At 44.6% G+C, this 20,628-nt stretch overlaps 1 protein-coding gene across 7 annotated transcripts in view; it reads right to left on the reverse strand.

The window, feature by feature from the left end:
* Positions 1-16,776, reverse strand: part of SCML4 (Scm polycomb group protein like 4) — a 110,141-nt gene extending 93,365 nt beyond the window's left edge. The window contains exon 1 of one of the 7 annotated variants that reach the window (XM_047734003.1): positions 16,755-16,776. Coding sequence is in view for 5 of the 7 variants with exons in the window: in XM_047734005.1 (XP_047589961.1) it covers positions 5,579-5,636 (58 nt within the window). In the remaining 2 variants the exon portion in view is untranslated. Of the gene's footprint in view, positions 1-5,578; positions 5,927-16,754 lie in introns of those variants that run through there. The other 6 variants (XM_047734005.1, XM_047734000.1, XM_047733997.1 and 3 more) reach the window with 6 other exon arrangements.
* Between the last annotated feature and the right edge of the window lie 3,852 nt (positions 16,777-20,628).

A 20,628-nucleotide genomic window follows, 5' to 3' on the forward strand; every position in this document is an offset into this window, starting at 1 on the left:
GCCTCCCACAACATTTTTGAGTTATTCCCTTTGGGATGAACAGCATAGCTTAATAGCTAATTGTTAGATGAAGTCTTGCTATCACCATAATTTCCCAAAAGTGAGGATACCAAATCCCAATGGGCTGTGAAGAAAAGCAGTCAGGCTCTTTCTCAAAAGGCCGCAAAGAAAGAGAATAATTCCTGTTGGCTTGTGATAGTGTAGAAATGGCTAGGCCCAAAGGAATTGTTCCTCACGTGACCTCCAAAGCAAAAAGCTCAAATGCACCAAAGCTATCTTTTGCCTGTGGTTTTCTCTCTGGTTCTTACTTTCCTTGTTCAAAGTTGCCTATCAGACAGGATAAAATCCTGCCACCCGGCCCCCCCAGCCAGCTCGAAGGCTGCATCCAGGGCAGACCCTCAGTTAAGGCCTCTGTGATCTTAGCCTTGGTCTGGAGGCAGGGCTCGGGCCCAGCTCCGCACACCAGGGAAAAGCAGACGTCTTGGTGTTTGACCCTGGTTTTCTCATCAGAACGATGATGTCCCAGGATGACTTGTGGACAAATGGGAAAGGAAAAAGAAAAAAACCTTTCCCTCCATCTAAAAGGAAATAACCCTGTAAGCTGACAGTCCTGTGCTACCTGTTGGCCATTACTGAGTCTGGTCTGAACTGCACCAGCGGGTACCAGGGGTGGGAGGGTCAGTGGGCAGGGATGGTCAAGAACTCGTTGGAAGGGCCACAGAACAGGATCTCTCCTTTGGGTTTTATCTCACTACTTCTTTGTTAAGGGTCATTTTCCGATGGCTGGACTGGGACCCAGTGAGGGTAATTCTTTGCTCTGCCAGCCCAGTATTTGTTCCCAAGTTTTAGTACCATCCTCATGAAAGTTTCCATGTTTCTTTAAGATTAATTTCAAGCCATATGTTTCTGTTTTGAAACTACGATGGCTTTTGCTCTGTAACGATCAGTAGAGAGAGAGAAAAAGGGCAAAGGCTTTTGTTACCAAATACTGAGCTCCCAAAAGTTGAGTCACTCTCATGGGGCTAACTAGACAACGTCACCACCTTGCAAAACACAGCATTGACACTCTCTTTCCCTGGCACGTCAATTTTCTCCTAACAGCCAACTCCACTCTTTCTGTATTGGATGCCTTCTGGAGAAAGTAAAGACACCACTCCTCAGCCAAGCCCCTCCCTCAAAGGGCTGGCACAGCCAGCCAGCAGGAGTACGCAATCGTTCTTGAAAATTAGCAACACCAGGACCAGGTTCTGTTTATCCCATCCATCAAGGCAGCTGCTGAAAAAGAAATGCACACATGCTTCCCCACAAATGAAAATTTAGGTGGAACATGCCTGCATCCGTGGGAGAGTCAAGAGGGTTTCCCATGGTTCTGTGCCACTAGATTCTCTCTAAAACACACCTGGTCCAAGGATAACAACAGCCATCGCAGGGAAGCCTAAAGTGTGGGTCTCTGAATATATCCCCCTTGGTCCAGGGCGTCCCAGAGACCCAGTGGAATGCTTTTCAGCTTAATACAGAGTGAGAATTGCCACCGGGTAATAAATTTCTTTCTGTCCTAAAACAGTAGTCCACGAGGTCATCATTGCAAGAAGCGAGAGGTGTTCCATCTCCTCGGTGGTGGCAAAGTGCCTCTTTTGATTGAAAAGCGCTGATTTATCCCAAAATGCACTACTCCTGCCCGCTGCTCATCTCCATCCCACCCTCCTGAAGGATGTTCTTGACCGCATCAACGCTGCTAGCTGAACCCAGCAGCAAACTTTATCACCAGCATGCCATCCTCGCCAGACTCTTGGCTGAGAGAAGCAGAAGCCCACCCATGCTAACATTTGAAGGACCCAGAAGGAGGAGTGGGAGGTTTGGCTTCCGGAGGAGTGATTTGCACTCATCGCTGCTTGCCTTCTGGCCACTGTGGCCACATAGCAGCATCCCTCATCGGGCTTCCCCTGGATGTCACCCAGCAGTGACTAGCAGCACTGAGGAGTACTTGTGTGCGTTGTGGGGAAGGGCTCACTGTGGAGCCAGCTGCTCTGTCTGCCCAGTGCTCCTGTACCTCTTCAGACACTAACATGTGTAGGTCAGAAGAAGCCAAATTTCAATTGGCCACAAGCATAGCCAAAATGGCCCTTCTGCCCGCAGCTCCTCTTCCCTGAATCTCGACCTAAATCTCAACGTTTGACAAGCCACGGGTGAGAGTTTGCAGAAATATTAGGGAGGAACCCTTGCCAGAACTGAAACCAACCGAGATGAAATCAACAATAGAAAAGCACTCGGAACCTCCTGGGCTTGCAGCCAGAGCCTGGAACCTAGCATGCGACTACCAACAAATGCAGGCTTCGCCACAGCGATTTAAAGCTCACAGAGATTTACAGCAGAGACTAGAGTGTGGCACTCTTGCAAATGCAGAGGGTTGGGGGGAGCGGAGGTAGACAAGGACAATGAAGAAAGAGAAAGTGACAAATTCCCATGCAATCCCAACAGTCTGAGCCACTCCTTTCAACCTCAGAAATGTTACCGTGGTTCGATCCGAATGGTCTTCGAACCTCATTGGAAAATGTCACAATAGATGTTTGAATTAAAATCCAGTAGATTTGCCAAAAGACCGATTGTTTAAAATTGGCAGCATTCCAGAGAACTTACTAGGCTGCATACTGCCCGGGGCTGAGAGAATTGCTAATTCCAGAGAAAGTTAATTATCACCTTATTGATAAAGGGGTAATTTTTAAAGCTTATGGTGTGGCTTTTGTGACTCATTAATTAAAATTTAGAGTCGTTTACCAGACACAGTGGTGGCTTCTGTATGTGTGTGTGTGCATATATATATATATCTCCACACCAAACAATTTGATTGTTCTCCCGGGGGCTGTTATTAATCCCCCTCATCTCTCCTCACCTGTCTGCCTTCGGAGGCAACAACAACAACAACAAAAAACATTAAAAACGCGTAAATCTCAAACCAGCCTTTGGGGAGCTGGTTGAATTAAGATGTCCAAAGAGGCGCTTAAACAAAGCTCCCTCCTAGATAGGTCCAGGGCGCCCACCCCCACGACGAAGCACGGACGCTCACACCCAAAGGGACTGCTTGTCCCTTCGCAAACTTCGGCTCCAAAATGTGAGACCGAATTTTACACCCTGAGGTGGTGAGACGCACTGAGATGCCCCCTCGTTTCTCTTCTCTCCTCGGTGTCCCCGAGTCAAAGCAGGTGGCTGGGTGGAAGAGGAGAGGCGCAGGCTGAACCTGGAGGGGACTCGGCAGGGGAAGCCCCAGGCCGGCGCCGGCCAGCGTCGCCTCCCGCTCGGCTGGGGACGCGCGGGCTGCGGCGGGCGCGCCCCGGGCTCCCGGGCGTCCGCGCGCGGCCAAGGCTGCCGGCGGGCACCGGGCTGGGGAGGGACGACGCCCGGCCGAGCCGCGCCTGGGAGCCCCCGGGAGCCCGCTCCCGGCTTCCGCCCGCCCCACCCCTGCCTGGACCCAAGCGTGTCGAGGTCTGTGTGTGTGTGTGATGCGTCCCCGATCTGCAAAACAGCCTGAAAGGGAACTCCCCCAACCGTACGAATGGGTATTCCTCTCCCGAGCGTGCCTCCTTCGGATTTCGGGGAACTTCAGGGATGGGATGTTGCCTTCAATGGGTTGGAAGTGTGTGAGCTCCACGATCGAGGTGGAGGCAAAAATACATCCACCAAGTTAAGAGAGGCTGGATGCCATCTGCTTGTGATTTTCACATCATTGCAAGTTTAAAAAAAAAAAAAAAAATGTTTAAATTCGATCTTTGTGCATTGGGGCATCGCTCGGATCTTTAGAATAAGCCAATACGAACGACTCCACGTTGAAAAAGTCATGACTTTCTTGAATTTTCAATAGAAAAGTTCCCGCGGCGGGACGACAGCACGTGGGGCTGGCTGGCTTCCCAGCAGCTGGTCCGCGAGTCCTACCTGCTGCCGGCGAGCACCCCGCGCGACCCCAGCCCCCCGGAGCCGAGAACCAGAAAGCGAAACTGCTTCTGCTGGTTTCACTTGCCTTGAAAACACACCACCAAAAGCAAGTAAGTTACTCCTGTTTCTCTTATTGTTTTCTTTCTATTATCATTCATTTACTTTTTTTTTTCCTTTGCGGTAAAATAAAAGTCATTTTGGAGCCACAAGGAAATGTAAACGTGTTAAGCACGGAAGAACTGGGTTTTTGGGTGGGATTTGCTCTTGTGATTCGACAAAGCAAACCGACTGAGAGATTTGCCAAAATATCACAGAGACTGTCCACATACACAATTTAAAGAGCTGAAGAAAACATATTCACATTAAAAAATATATATATATTTGCGTAAACGCATAGATTTAAAAGGTAAAGATCTGAAGCCATCAAACAACTTCCCTAAAACCAAAGTTTCCATGTTAACGTTTTGTTTGAGTTGATCACTACTGACTTTCTAGGTAATCTTCACCCAACTGCTACTCCTCGGTAACTAACCCCCTTATTTTCTCAGTCTGGTTCTACCAAGCAACACACACACACACACAAATGCTCCACACAAATATTGTGCCCCTAGGTAGTTTACTTTACCACATTGTAAATTCCTTCATAGTTATTTTTGTGCTTTCACTCCAAATATTCCGTTTGTTTTTTTTTTTTTTTAAGTCTTGAGAAAAAAAAAAACAACTATGTCTTCCACCCTTCAAAAATGGTTCCTCTGGTTGAAAAGAAAGAAAAACACGAGAGTATACAACGTCTCGATTCTGACTCTGACGTGTCGCCGGGATCACTTTCTCAAGTACCACAGTGTCTGAGACCAACCAAGAGCCACTTTCCAGAAAGCTACTGATTGTCTGACCCTCTTGAGATGGTCAGAGGATACCAAGACAACACCATGAGGCGCTTCTCCATTACTATTAGGGGTAGCGGAAAGAACTTGGACTTAGTGCCTCAATTATGGGTCAAATGATTTCCACACAGCTGACCACCCTCGTCCACTGTCCTGTCCTACTCAGCAAGCAACCTGGAGAGGAAGATTTGTGCACCGGGTCGTAGTCACACAACACCCCACCTGGGAAGAAGGTGACTCTGTATTTGAACTTGGGAAAACTGATCCTGACGCTCCATAGACACCTGGTTTTTTTTTTTCCCTCCAAAACTAACCAGTACCCACTACCAGCAGTAAGAGTATTCTCATCTATCTTGATAAATTAAGAAAAAAAAATTACATTTACAAAGACATTGTAAAATATTCCACCTGGGATAGAAATAATAAAACTCAATTTTAAAAATTACTCTTGTGAGTCACAACACATTAATTTTACTAATTAAATTTTAGTAAATATGTTTATCCCAAGACAGAACACTTTTTGAATTAGAACCAAACCAAACAAAAGCAAAGCAAAATCATCATGCAAAAAAGTAGAACAGTTACTTGAGTTCATATTTGGGGAAAACAAAAACAACTTTCTATGTCTTTCAATGCAGAGTTAAAGAGTAATGAACGTGTAAGTACCCCAAATTTATAAACTATATAATTCTAGACTACCTCTTCCTCTCTGCGATCTGGTTAAGAAATCAAACATTTTTGTTTTGCGTAGGAGGAACTGAAGTTACCTGCTGGCCTCAGTGGTTTGAGTGCAGGACACTCGGACATTGCCATGGAGGGAGGCATGCAAGCCAGACACACTGGAACAGGTCACCTGTCATGTTGACAGTAGAAAGAGAAGGATCCCATGTCAATGGCACGCCCTCCAGTTATGCATCTCCCTTACCTACGGCTGGTTCACCGGAGCCCTGATCAGATTCTTGACCAGGCCGGGAATGTTGACTCAGAAGACAGATGACTTTCAGTACATGCAAACCGAGTATTACAAAAGCTAATCTTCCACCCGTGTGTTAGTAGCTCACAGTGAGTCTCCAGCAGCCCCGCTCTCCGGCTGCAAACATCTCATTAGACTAATGCATTCAGCACAGGCAGAAAACTCGATTTACCATAGCTACAGCAATGAATTTCCATTACGATGACAGCTTCAACCACATCATGTCCGGAAAACCAGCCAACCACTGGCTTTTAAAGAACACACACATTTTACATGCAGAAAACGAGGTGTGTGTGTGTGTGTGTGTGTTTCGTGTTTCCTTCCTCTTAGCAGCCCAACTCAGAGAAATGTGTGGTGTAGCTGTTTGCCGACATGAGCTGCAGGGTAATGACACTTCTGCTTCTTTAGTAGTTACGTCCTTGTAATAACCTGAATTATGTCACAATTGTCAGAATGGGTGTTTCCAACATTTCGGTTTTCATTGCCCCTCCTCTGTTGCCATAGAAACCAGACTGTAACATCATCTCTTTGTCCCAGTCCTGCAGCAGTGTGGGCCAGCGCTGGGCTTTTAAGATAGTGGGGATCTGGATGAGTGAGTGTTTGACGTTAAACAAATAAAACGACAACGACAAAAATATTCTAATAACATGACTGTGCGGGAGAGAATGTGTTTGTCACAGACAGTGTTGCTTACACAGATGGACACACCATAGTCACACGGATGGACTTGACAGCTGTGTGCAGCGCACGTGGTCAGAGGACGTAGCCAGGACTTGGGCTCTAGATCCGTGTGTAAGCACAGAAGCCCATGTCCACTTGTGACCATGATCAGAGCGTGCGTGGGCTCGAATGGACCTCATGCAGGAGAAAGGCTACTGTTCAGCCTCTGTGCCCCATTGTTTTCTTTGTGGCAAAGCAATTTACACTGGCCAAGGGACTTGTTCCCCCCACTTCTTTTTTAGGAAAGTGCAGCAAAACTCCACATCACCCATTTCATTCCACCTGTTCTGGGGTATTATTCCCAAGTCCTTCCTACAAGATGAAAGATCCATTCAGCAAATATGGGGTCACCCGCTTGCTTGCTCCTGGGGATGAGCAACAAGCAAAGTTAGCAAATGTTTAGGACTAACCATGACCCTGGGCCAGTAAAGGCTTAGGCCACAACTTGGACAGTTACTGAGAGTGACAAAAAAGAAATTACAGTTTGAGGTTTTTCTGAATATATACACAGAGTCACCTTAGAAAGAAATAAGAAATCTCTCTCCTCGAATTATGAACATAGGAAAAAATTAAAAAAATTTTAAGACAAAGCACTGTACTTATTGAGCAAGAAATAGGGGCGCCTGGGTGGCTCAGTGGGTCAAGGGTCTGCCTTCAGCTCAGGTTGTGGTCCTGGGGTCCTGGGATCAGGTCCTGGATGAGGCTCCCTGCTCAGCTGGGAGCCTGCTTCTCCCTCTCCTTCTCCCTCTGCCCCTTCCCCCACTTGTGCTCTCTTTCTCTTGCTTGTGCTCTCTCTCTCTCTAATTAAATAAATAAATCCTTAAATTAACAAAAAGAATGAAATCAACTACTTTAGTTCTTTTAATCCTCTAATTTTGTTGTTTTGTTTTGTGTGAGAGAAGGCAAGTTTGGTAGTTTTTCACATCGGTTATTTAATATAAGTTGATTTCATTAAAGGAAGCAGGAAGAAAAGGAAGAGGTGGAGGAAAGAAAACAGGACCTAGAGGGGGATTTCTATTGCCTGGATCTCTGTCCCAGCCGCTGTGTGTGATCCTCACGACACATCCTACAGCATGATCCCACAGCACGATCGCCAAAACGCCTCAAGTGGTCTGGGATGTTAGACCAGGGTTCGTTTTTAAATGTTTCTTCAGATAAATAAAATAAATCTTTCTTAAATAATCAGAATATTTGTCAAATCCTGTAAAATGAAGGAAGGAAGGGAAAGAGGGAGTGAGGAGAGAGAGAGAGAGGAAAGGAGGAAGGGAAGGAGGGAGGAGCTGGGCAGAAACTGCCCGAAAGAAAGAAAGGAGTTTCCAGTTTTCCAACCCAGTTCTGTGAGAGTCTGGGATTAGGATCCTTGAAGCCCACACTTCCTCACCTCCTCCCTGACGTGCTGTTTTGTGGCCTGTCCTTAAGTCGGGAGTGTCTGGAATACAGGCATCGGCTTCACATGTCAGCGGTGCAGTGAGGCTTAAAACGGAAGTTAACTAAAAGGTGGCTTGCTTAAAAAATGATAGATAGATAGATAGAGATGATTGATAGATAGATGATGGATAATTGACAGATAGATATCTCCTGGAATTTCTTTCTTTATGCACCAGGACGTGGGCCTTAAGAAATGAAATCCATGTTTGTAAAAATCCTAAATGTTTTTAATTCCAAGAAAAAATTAAGTTAAACATGTAAGGGAAAAGAAATCTGGGGGGGGGGGGATGGCTGCACACCGGCTAAGGGGTGTGCTACGCAGCAATGGGGCCCTTCCCAGCGAACACACCTCTCAGTCTTGTGCCCCTTGCGCTGAGTCAGGACGCTTTGTTGTGCCACGCTGTCAATTTTCTTTGGCGCTGTGGATACATTTCTGTCTCCAACCACAGGCAGCGCACTCTGCTCTCTCCATACCAATGCTTCTGGGTTGGCGGTTGGCAAGAGGTGGCCAGAGGGAGCAGGTGAATTTGGGGGTATCCCAAATGCAAGCCTGTTCAGAGGAGTATCCATTTGAAGAGTAATCCCTGTCAGCTGCTGGTAAAAAGCTGTGGTTCCAACGCAAGCATCAGGTGGTGAAAGCAGCCGCAAAAAACAACCATATTCGCATAATAATAGCTAACATTTACTAGGGAAATACTATGTAGGAATCTTTTTCATATGTTGCCTCTTCGGTAACAGCCCTCCGAAGTAAGCCTTATGAGGACCATCCCCATTTTACAGATAAGGAAACTGAGGCAGGGATGCTAAGTTGCCCACACAGCTCAGAAGTGCTGGATAGAGAGGATTGCCTCAGCCAGTCTGTCCCCAAAGACACATGATGAATCATTTCGCCACATGGTCTCCTGGCACTGCCCCTGTTCCAGCTCTGCCATTAGCCCAAAGCCATTGGTCAAATCACTGTCCTTACACAGCACAGAGGTACAGGGGTAGGTTGTTAGGTCCGTTATTAAACGAAACGAGACTGAGACAAAGTGAAAGTTATTTAAAGCTTTATTTTATGATAAATATTAGAAGTTAGACTGATCGGCCAGGGGAACGAGACTCAGACAAGGTGAAAGTTATGCAAAGCTCTATTTTATGCTAAGCATTAGAAGTCAGACTGATTGGCCAGGGGAATGAGACTGAAACAAAGTTAAAGTTATTCAAAGTTCTATTCTACACTAGCATTAGAAGTCACACTGATTGGCCAGGGCCGTCTCTGAAGAGAGTGACCACCCCCAGCTTACAGGCTTAAGAATTGATTGACTGATCGGTCAGGGCCGCCTCCGAAGAGGGCGACCCCTCCCCATCTTACAGACTACCTTTTATAGAGCAAAAGTTTGGCCACACATAGGTGGCCAACGAGATTGTAGTCATGTTAGGTCACACACAGGTGGCCAATTGAATTACAATTTACCCTATAGTAGCTGTTTGAATTAACCTGTTACTCTGGTCAGAACTGGCGCTCAAGGTTGGCGCCCAAAAGGCAGAGTTTACATTCTTTGGTGGTTAGGGTGACAATATGTGTACTTTTTATTAATTGGATGTCTCCACCTGGCCTGACTTGTCCTTGTATTCTGGGCTCTGTTATCAGGAACTGGCCCACCTGGCCTTGTATTCTGGTCTCTGTTATTAGGAACTGGCTGGCCACATTCTGCGGGTTTCTTTCTTATTTTTAAGTAAGTTTCTCTGGGTGGGGGGTGGCAGGGTCAGTTTAAGTTTTACTGCACAAACAACAAAATGGCTTTTAACCAAGATGGAGTCGCTCTGGCTAAACAGGTCCTTACATAGGTGACTATCATCTTTGTGGTTCCTGATGGTGCTGGCCTTCTACAGTCTGATGAACTACTTTATCTGCAGGGACAGACCAGTGCTTTGGGTTGGAGGAGAACTCAGCTGTGCTTGTGGCTATGGCCGTGAGGACTATGGGACAAAATGCACCCTCTCTCTCAATAGAATAAGAGCCTGCAAACTGTTGCTTTGGAACACCAGTTTGGGATGAAGGGAGAGGGAGAGAGCATGGAGAAAAAACAGGGGACTCGTAAAGTCTGAGATTCCATTCCTGAAGTAGCAAAGGGAGACCAGTCTCCCACATTCAGTGGCCACAAGACTTGGCTTCCCATCATTCAACATGGACTTTTCCTTAAGGGTTCAAGAGTTTCAGAAGTTTCAGGGTTATGGAAGTCACGAGGCTTATGTGACCATTTTGCCAAAGGGAAAAATCAAGGCAGCAAATGATTAACCTGATGAGTCAGACCAAGAGAGGCAGAACAAAAAGGGGACGCCAGCCTCCTTGACTCCTCCAATCTGAGTCTCTTTCAACTCAAAGCCCCGCCTGCCACAGGGCCAGATTTTAGTCTAAACAATGCAAGCAGGGATCTTTCGAAATTAAAAACAGAATTATTCTTCGGAGTGAAGGTAAATGGGAAATAACCTCAATGTCCAATGAAAAGAGATTACTTAATGGGGCACCTGCTAGCTCAGTCAGTAGGGCATGTGATTCAATCTCAGGGTTGTGAGTTCAAGCCCACTTTGAGTATAACGATTACTTAAAAAGAATCTTTAAAAAAGAGAGAGTGTTTAAGTAAGTGTATCCTGTGTCCACACCATAGATATACAATGTAACTACCAAAAAGGACTTCATAGAAGACCATTTAATGACAGGAAAAAGTGTTCTTGATATACAATTGTTAAAAAAAAAATTGTAGGTTACAAAGTAATATGCAGAATGGAATTTCACTTAGAAAAAAATAATAATTTGCAAAATGTTGGAGATATGTTAACGGTCATGTTCTCTTGGTGATTGGATTATGAGTACTTTGTACCTTCTTAATCTTTCCGTTTTTTTAAGATTTATTTTATTTTATTTTATCTTATCTTATTTTAGAGAGAGAGTATGAGAGTGGAGAGGTCAGAGGGAGAAGCAGACTCCCCACCGAGCAGGGAGCTGGATGTGGGACTCGATCCTGGGACTCCAGGATCATGACCTGAGCTGAAGGCAGTTGCTTAACCAAATAAGCCACCCAGGTGCCCTTAATCTTCCTTTTTTATATTTTCTACAACAGAAGACCTACGTTTTGGTGATAATAAAAATGTATGTGAATCAACGGATTAGCAACGGAATTTTTCCTATCACCTCTACAAACATATTTTCTTATAATTCTCATGAATCTTAAGTCTCAAATTTCTTTTTCTTTTAAGCGATGAATCAAAATAAAACCTTTGTTTCATGCTTGGTTGTGGGCCACATTCAGCCATGGCCTTCAGGTGGTATTTCAATCATGGAGACCGTCCCACCTCACTAAGCTGTCCTTGCTGTCCTCCACGCTGGGCCTTACCACCTCCTCGCACCTTTAAGCCACACCGGGTACTCAGCACAGCCTATACAAAATCAGTGACGGGCTCCCTACCCTTCCCCACCCAAGGGCTCCCACGGTCTGTGGGGTCCTCTCCAGGCGGGTAATACTCAGTCTTGTAGAGCGAAGCCACATACTAAAGATGCCAGAGGACGGGGAGTGGGGAAGGTGATGGAATAAAGTGAAAATCACTCCTGCCCAAGGAAAAAGTGACTCATTCAAGTTCTCCTGGGCCTAAAACATGGTTCCGTTCAGGTGGGGCCTCCTCTCTTTGTGGCTCTGGGCCTGTAGCCCTGGCTGATATTCAGGGATTGACTTAGTGGAAATATTTGTCTCAAGGTCTGGCGGTGCGGGTAGCAGCAAAGCCCAGAGACCCTCATCCCAGGGGCAGCATCTGTTAACAGGGGTGATGTGGTGAGCGCATGTGTTGACAACTGGGAGATCTAAGGGGGACAACAGCAGGGGCTTTTTCTTTGGTCACTAGGCCGTAAATTCCAAGATGGCAGGGCACCAATCCTGCACTCCACTATGTCTGGAGCTTGTAACACGTGTCTGTTCTAGAGGAGGAAGTCAACAAAGGATTACTGCTGATGAATAAAGGAAACTAGGGGTTAAAGACAATAACCTAATCTTAATCAATTTTAATATAAGCTTTTAGACACTAGTCCTTTTCCCTGATAAAAGTATTGACTTTGGATGTCTGTCAAAGGGGAAAAAAATCTTAATTTGTTAAAATTGAAAGGATGATTTCTAGTTCCTATCTTCTTCCTCCTTTATACTTTTTAAAATGTTACTTCCTTCAGATTACTTCTGCTCTGAGCCATGTTTGTTTGAAACAAATTAACTTTTTTAATTTAAAAAAATTTTTTTAAAAGATTTTATTTATTTGACAAAGAGAGAATGCACAAGCAAGGTGAGCAGCAGGCAGAGGGAGAGGGAGAAGCAGGCTCTCCACAAAGCAGGGAGCCGGATGCAAGACTCGATCCCAGGAGCCTGGGATCATGACCTGAGCTGAAAACAGACACTTAACTATCTGAGCCACCTAGGTGCCCCTAATTATTTTTTTTAAAGATTTATTTATTTATTTTAGAGAGAGAGCATGAGGGAAAGCACCTGAGCAGGGGGGCGGGAGGGGGGCAGAGCCTGATGTGGGGCTTGAAACCATGGCCCTGACATCATGACCTAATCATGACCTGAGCCAAAATCAGGAGTTTGACACCCAACTGACTGAGCCATCCAGGCACCCCTGGGCCAAATTTCTATAGAAAGACGTGTGTATGTGTGTGCGCGCGCGCTCACATGAAAGTAGGAAGGACATAGCAGGGGGTACAGCTAAGAGAGACTACTTTTTTTCTTTTTTCACTTAGATATTTTCTGTTAGGGTTGCCTACACTTCTAGTTTCTAGAATAAAGTCACCTGGATCACCTGAGGCTTAGTTTCCCTTTATTTTACTTAATTAAAAGATTTTATTTATTTATTACAGAGAAAGAGAGTACAAGCAGGGGGACTGGCAGGCAGAGGGAGAGGGAGAAGCAGGCTCCCCATTGAGCAGAGAGCCTGATGTGGGGCTTGATTCCAGAACCCTGGGATTATGACCTGAGTCAAAGGCAGATGCTTAACTGTCTGAGCTATCCGGGCACCCTGTCTCCCTTTATTTGAGGGATAAGCCTCAAGATAAGCCTCTTAGTTACTAAAACTTGAGTCTGGATGCAGATTATACACAGTCTGAAATTTTTCACTCTCTTTAATAAAAAACAAAAAGCAGCTGGTTGGTGAGTAAAAAGCAACCAGCTGACGAATTCTTAAGGACAACCAACTTTAGTGTGGACCATGTCTTTGATAAGCTCACTTAGGGCAGAAACTGAACCCCAAAAAACTAGGTCTGGACCAAGAGGAAAGAAGAAGAAGGAAGACTGCAAGTAACAGTAAAAACAACTCTAAATGGCTTAAAAATAAAAATCAGTCATTGGCAGAGTGTCCAGTGAGTTTTACGGTGAGGCTGATCTAACAACTCAGTGATGTCACCAAAGAAATGGTCAGACTCATTCTATGCCTGGCTTCCCTCATGGTCACAATATGGCTGCCAGTTGCTTCCAGGCGTCCATCCTTACCCACTGACATCCAACACAAGGGAGAGCCTCTCCAGGTACTTTTCTGCAGAGGAGCTAGGAAGTTTCCTTCCTAGAGTCTCCTACCAATATCTCTCTCATCTCCTGGGAACGATGCCCTATCCTAGAACCAACCAGTGCACCAGGATATGCTGATTGGCTTAAGTCCACCTTTGGAAGGAGAAGAGTTCTGCTTTCCCCCAGGAAAATGAGTTATTTAAGAAAGGGCTTGATGCCTGAATAATTGCAGTACTCTTAGCAAAGAGGAAGAGAAATGGATGCTGAAAGACTTAAATCAGCAAGAAGCTACTGACTCTTAGAAGGTGGGGACGGGGAGATCTAGAAGAAGAGAAGAGCACAGGGTGGGGGTGGGGAGGAGATGGTAGGATGTTGTGCTTTGTGCCTGAGACCCTCACCCCTACAGTGCTCTCAGACACAGATCTTCGGGAAAGACCACAAGAATCGTGAAGTGCTTAATGTTGTTGAATTTTTTTGCAGAAACTGTGGAAGAGGCTGAGTTTTGCATCCTGGGTGGATGCAAGTGAAACCAAATAGCTCATGAGAAGCCAGAGGCCAAGACCAAAGGTATTTAGGAACTATCAAGCCTGGGGGAGTCGGTGGCCATACGAGGAGGACTCTGGACTTTTCCAGGATGTGAAAATCAGAAATTTAAAGGGCAGAAAGGCAGCCAGCTGACAAAGGGGCTAGAGCCACATAAGTGGAGTGTGTATGTAGCTATATTGTGCCCTTTAATGAAGGGGAGGGATCTTCTGGAGGGGAAGGCTTGACTGGAATTGGTACTCTCCGGATGAGTTATTTAAGAGAATACTGGCTTCGCAGTCAGCCCCTTGGCCGCGAGGGCGTGTCTGCGCATGCGTACCTGTGTGGTGTGGTGTGGTGTGGTGTGGTGTGGTGTGGTGTGGTGTGGTGTGGTGTGGTGTGGTGTGGTGTGGAGTGGAGTAGGGTAGAGCCAGGCCCTGCCTGAAGGGAATTGCGGGGCGGTCGGTTCTGGACTCTTAGACCGTTTCGCGGGTACAGGCAAGCCTTAGGAAAATGGCCAGGGTTGGGAGGGGGGATGGTGACTGAAGGAGCTGGTGGGCAAGCATCACACAGCTTGGGGCTCCAGGGACACTGAGGGGACTCCGGTAGCAACAGGACAAGACAGCACCATCTAAAAGCGGGCCCTTTACTGACCTTCCAGTGATGGAGACCGGGAATGACCTCTCTGGACGAAGAACAAAACCCAGAGAGTTTGAGGGACTCTCCGGAGAGAGAGACCCTATTTTCCCAGATTGTAGGAAGGAGTACAATCCTTATAGGAACACTAAAGGGGCTAGAAATAGCAAAAACTAAAATGAAAAAGAAAATTTAACAAGAAATGTACAAGTTTTAGGTGAAGCCAGTGGCTCAGAACAGGCATTCTGGCTCAGCCATGCCTGCGACGGTGGTCAAGGAACTCATATACCAGGGGTGGTAAGAGAAACATGATGTCAGATCTGGCTCATCTTTAATTCTTCCCCATGGTCCTCTAAGGCTTGGTTCAGGAGTATTTGAAGATGGAGAAATCATCAGAGGGCAGTTGGTAGTAGTGCTTCATTCCAGAATAAGGGTGAGGAGAAATTCCAGAATGAAAGTTATCAATGGACCTAGTGAATTGTCCATCCTAGAGGAATGTCTCCAAAGGAAAAAAACAAAAGTAGGAGATAAAGTAATGTTTAAACATAATGAAAGTGTTACAGTGCTGGTGGATAATTTGGGGATAAATTTATGGAAGTTACTTGGAAAAGCAAGTGAACAAATAAAAAAGAGAATGAGACATTAACTCAGAGGAGGAGAAAACATAACCATAGTACACAAACTCAAGTCTAAATAAAATGCACATTTTCAAAATAATATTATCACTAAGTATTGATTTCACTAAAAATTATGCTATAACTTTTTTGGGAGGATGGAGGAGGAAAAGGTGAGATGAGGTTTTCAACTAAACCCACACCTTCAAAGTAAGAAATCAATAGACTATATCTAAACCAAAAAATAATCAAGAAATTGCAATATATGCAGGTTAATTAGAAACTGAGAGGCAAATACCAGAAGCAACAGCTAAAACCATGGTTGTCATTAGAGAGAAGAGATGGGGGAACAGGAAACAACTATTTTTTATATAAATCTTATAGAAATATTTCCCTTTTAAATCTTTCTCAATAGTTACACATGTACATATATGCACACATAATTTTGGTTGTAAAAAGCTTTAAATAAAACGTTTTATGCATGCTCAAATGATCATGAATGAATGAGAAATACTAATTTGTTTCATACTTGTGAACATCTAATATCCTGGCTTGAACTCTGAATGAGTGGGAGAGAGTTCCTTGAAGGCAGAGGCTGCTTCAGATTTATCTGTGGGTCCTGATTTGAGAGAAATAACATGAGCCACTCTGTGCCACCACACACCTTGTCATAAGCAGGGATTTTCTCATTAACATGGCACTTTTTGAGCTACCTATCCTATCAGATGTCCACAGAGTCTTGACTTTAGAATGTCCTCCTAACTTACAGGTGAAACGACAAGGGAATCTTCACTCATTCATTCATTCCACAAATATGTAATGGACCTGAAAGCAGGCAGTGGGGCAGAGCCCAGTGAGATTCAAGAACTCTACTACCATGCGTAGTGGAAAGAAGGCGAGCAGGGGGATCCGCTCTAGGGGACCCTCACCCACTGCATGTTGGCAGAGGAACCCCGGACAAGTTACCTGATCTCTGTCTGGGCGCCTCAGAGTGGCCATAATGGAAGTTATCCTGAAGAAGAGAAATGAAGATTTTCGAGACTGAACTTATCTGCTCTCCTCTGGATTTTTGTGATGTTATCAGAGAAACTGCACTCCCCACCGATCTACTCAATCCACAAACACACCATCTCTCTTCTTTCCCCCACTATATAGCATCAAACAATAAAGAGTCATCTATATTGATGAATATCAGTACATACAGTTTAAAACGTTGAGTTGTAGTCCTCGCCTTTTTTGTTTTTTGAGATACAGTTGAGTTATAACATGGGGAAAGTTTAAGGTGTATGACATCTTGATCTGATACATTTATATATTGCAAAATGATTGCCACGAGAGCTTTAGTTAACACCTCTGTCATGTCACATAGTTACTTCTTCTGCTGCTGATCCTTTTTTTTTTTTTTGAGGTGAGAACATTGAAGACCTAGTCTCTTAGCAATTTTGAAGTTACCTTTCTAAGAAGTCACTACTGTTTCCCTTTTATTCTACAGTGGTCTCAAGCAGGAAATCAGCCAACTGACACTTACCCAGAGCTGTTGTATGCCAAGCACAGGGGAGAAACAAAGATGGCCTTTTGGATCACGGACCTCACAGTCCCAGATACCAACAAAAACACTCCTTGACATCTGAGTTCTACAGACACACTGCTTGGATTCAGATCTTGACTCTGTCATTCATTAGGTGAGTAACCTTTACCAGATTATTTAACTTCTGTGAGCTTCAGTTTCCACATCTCTAAAATGGAAGTAAAAATAGAAAACTTGTAAGGATGATGTAAACTAACATTTCAAGTGCCTACAAGAGTACCTGGGATGTCATAAGTTCCCAATAGGTGCTAGCTTTTAAAATAACATATATAGCTTATAATATTTTTTTTTATTTTTAAATTTTTTTAAGATTCTATTTACTTATCTGACAGAGAGAGAGATCACAAGTAGGCAGAGAGGCAGGCGGGGTGGGGGCGGGGAGCAGGCTCCCCGCTGAGCAAAGATCCTGATGCGAGACTTGATCCCAGGACCCTGAGATCATGACCTGAGTGGAAGACAGAGGTTTAACCCACTGAGCCACCCAGGTGCCTCAGCTTATAATATTTTTAAAAGATTTTATTTATTTATTTGAGACAGAGGGAGAGAGCACAAATGGGGGGAGGGGCAGAGGGAGAGGAAGAAGCAGGCTTCCTGCTGAGCAGGGAGCCCAACTCTGAGCTTTGCCTTGATCCCAGGGCCTGTGAGATCTCGACCTGAGCCCAAGGCAGATGCTTAACCGACTGAGCCACCCAGGAGCCCCACTTATAATATTTTTAAAAGACATTCATAATATGTAGTTTTCACAGAGGTCCTAGGTAGGACAGGGCTAAGACTCATAGTCTGATCTGAGTAATTCAATATATTCTTCCTCCTCCACGCGTCTCTGTTTGCACCCAGTAATGTACATACGGACATAGGACTCTTCTAGAGGGTGTGTGGGTGGGTGGGAGGAAGATTTTCCCTTTTTTTCGATTTCATTAATTTAGGTTCTTAATTATTTCCTTCCTTCTGCTTGTTTTGGGTTTAATTGCTCTTGTTTTTCTAGTTTCTTAGAGTAGGAGCTTTGATTATTGATTGGAAACATTGCTTCTTTTCTAATATAAACATTTTAGTGCCATGCATTTTCCTCTTTAGCTGCAACCCGCAAATTAGATATAATAAATTTTCATATTTATATTGTTCAAACTATTTTTAAATTTGTCTTGAAGCTTTTTTTTTTTTGTCGATGGATTATATAAAAGTGTATTGTTTAATTTCTGATTATTTGGGGATTTTTCCAGATATCTCACAGTTATTGATTTCTAGTTTAACTCCATTGTGCTCTAAGAACATGCTTTGTTGAGAGTTTTTTTTTCTTTCTTTCTTTCTTTTTTTTTTTTTAACTTTCTTCTTGCCCTCTGCCCTTGAACCCAGGAGGAGTACCCTGCCCTCTCTCTGGGAGGCCCCACTACGCTTACCCACAGGTTGCACCTCCAGGAGTCAAGAAGAGATGTCCAGTTTCAGATGTTGGTCAGTTTCCTTTATGGGCCAGAGTATGGTCTGTCTTGGTGACTCTCCTGTGTGCAATTGAAAAGAATGTGTATTCTGCCATTGTTGAGTACAGTATTCTGTCACTTAGGTCAAGTTGGTTAATGATATTATTCAGATCTTCTATGCCTACTGATTTTCCCTCCTTTTTCTATGAATCATTGAAGTCTCTATCTCTAACTAGATGTGTCTCTTTCTCCTTTCAGTTCTAGCAGTTTTTGCTTTGTGGTTTGTTTTTTTTTTTTTTTTGAAGATTCTCTTCATTTATTTACAGACAGAGATCACAAGTAGGCAGAGAGGCAGGCAGAGAGAGGGTGGGGGGAAGCAGGCTCCCCGCTGAGCAGAGAGCCCGATATGGAGCTTGATCCCAGGACCCTGAGATCATGACCCGAGCCGAAGGCAGAGGCTTTAACCCACTGAGCCACCCGGGTGCCCCTGCTTTGTGTTTTTTTTTTAAGCACTGTTTTTAGGTATGTACACATTTAGGATCATTAGATCTTTCTGGAGGATTAAACTCTTTATCATTATACACTGTCACTATTTATCCTTGAAAATATTCCTTATTCTGAAGTCTACTTTTTCAAATATTAACATAATACAGCTACTCCAGCTTTCTTTAGTGTTTGCATGGTATTTATTTTTCATCCTTTTAGCCATAATGAATCTACGTTCTTATATTTTAAGTGAGACAATGTCAAATGGTCTAATATACATGCAATTAGAATACCAGAAGGAGAAAAGAGAGAATGAGGCAGAAGAAATAGTGGAAGAACTAATGGCTGAGAATTTCCCAAAGTTCATGACAGATACCAAACTACAAATCCAAGAAGCACAAAAACATGAAGCAGAAAACGAGCAGAAACATCACACACATGGGGCACCTGGGTGGCTCAGTCACTGAAGCATCTGCCTTTGGCTCAGGTCATGATCCCAGAGTCCTGGGATTGAGTCCCACATCAGGCTCCTTGCTCAGTGGGAAGCCTGCTTCTCCCTCAGCTTGCCGTTCCTCATGCTTGAGCTCGTTCTCTCTCTCTCTCTGACAAATAAATAAGTAAAATCTTTAAAAAAATCACACTGAGGTATATCATTTTTTTTTAAAGATTTTATTTATTTATTTGACAGAGAGAAATCACAAGTAGGCAGAGAGGCAGGCAGAGAGAGAGGAGGAAGCAGGCTCCCTGCTGAGCAGAAAGCCCGATGCCGGGCTTGAACCCAGGACCTGGGATCATGACCTGAGCCGAAGGCAGCGGCTTAACCCACTGAGCCACCCAGGCGCCCCGAGGTATATCATTTTTAAACTGCTGAAAATAAAATATTAAAAGGAAATCTTGAAGGCAGCCAAAGAGAAAAGGCAAATTACATTCCCTGAGGAAGGCAAGAGACTCTCACAGAGTCGTGAGAAACATCATTCTCCTGCCCTTTCAGAAGATCATCAATCCAAAAATTAAAAACAAAAGAAAAAAGAAATCTAAAATTGACTTCACCAAACTTAGAGCATTCTATTCTGCTGAAATCTTTAAACTTTCAGTAGCAGCCCCTTTGACCACCAGATATTCCAAAGTACAGAGAAGCACCTTATTCAAAGTAAACATGGGAAAACAACTCCCTCTACACGAGTACCCTTCTGTCACTCACTGACTTCTTCATCCACCCACCTCCTCGGCCTACAGACCCTGCTAGTGACATCGGGGATGTTGCCCCCAGCACAGGAGACATTGCAGAGGGAGATTGTAGAAAACAGTGTACTCACAGGCACACTCAACCTTGGGGAAGAAGGAGATTGGATATATTGCCAAGTGGGGAGGACCCACCCAAACTTCCTGAACTGGCCTGGAAGTGGGGGGAAGGGGACTTTATGACACTCTGCTTTCACAAGCAGTAGAGAGACCACCAATACAGAGATGAGCAGGTATAACCCCGGGGCTGCTGGTGATGCCCTCTTGACCAGCTTCTGCATCTGTACCCTGGTTTCCCTGGCCCTGAGAGAGAGAAAAAAACCCAAAGCAACAGAAAAACAAAACAAAAGAAAAGAGAACAAAACAAAACAAAACAAAAAACATTAAAAAAAGACAGAAAAGGGACGCCTGGGTGGCTCAGTTGGTTAAGCAGCTGCCTTCGGCTCAGGTCATGATCCCAGCGTCCTGGGATCGAGTCCCACATCGGGCTCCTTGCTCATCAGGGAGCCTGCTTCTCCCTCTGCCTCTGCCTGCCATTCTGTCTGCCTGTGCTCGCTCTCTCTCCCTCTCTCTCTCTGACAAATAAATAAATAAAATCTTAAAAAAAAAAATAAAGACAGAAAAGAAACAACAAAAGCGAACCAAGTAGGGAATACTACCAGGACACAGTA

The sequence above is a fragment of the Lutra lutra genome, chromosome 6 (assembly GCF_902655055.1).
Source record: "Lutra lutra chromosome 6, mLutLut1.2, whole genome shotgun sequence".
NCBI classification, from domain to species: domain Eukaryota; kingdom Metazoa; phylum Chordata; class Mammalia; order Carnivora; family Mustelidae; genus Lutra; species Lutra lutra.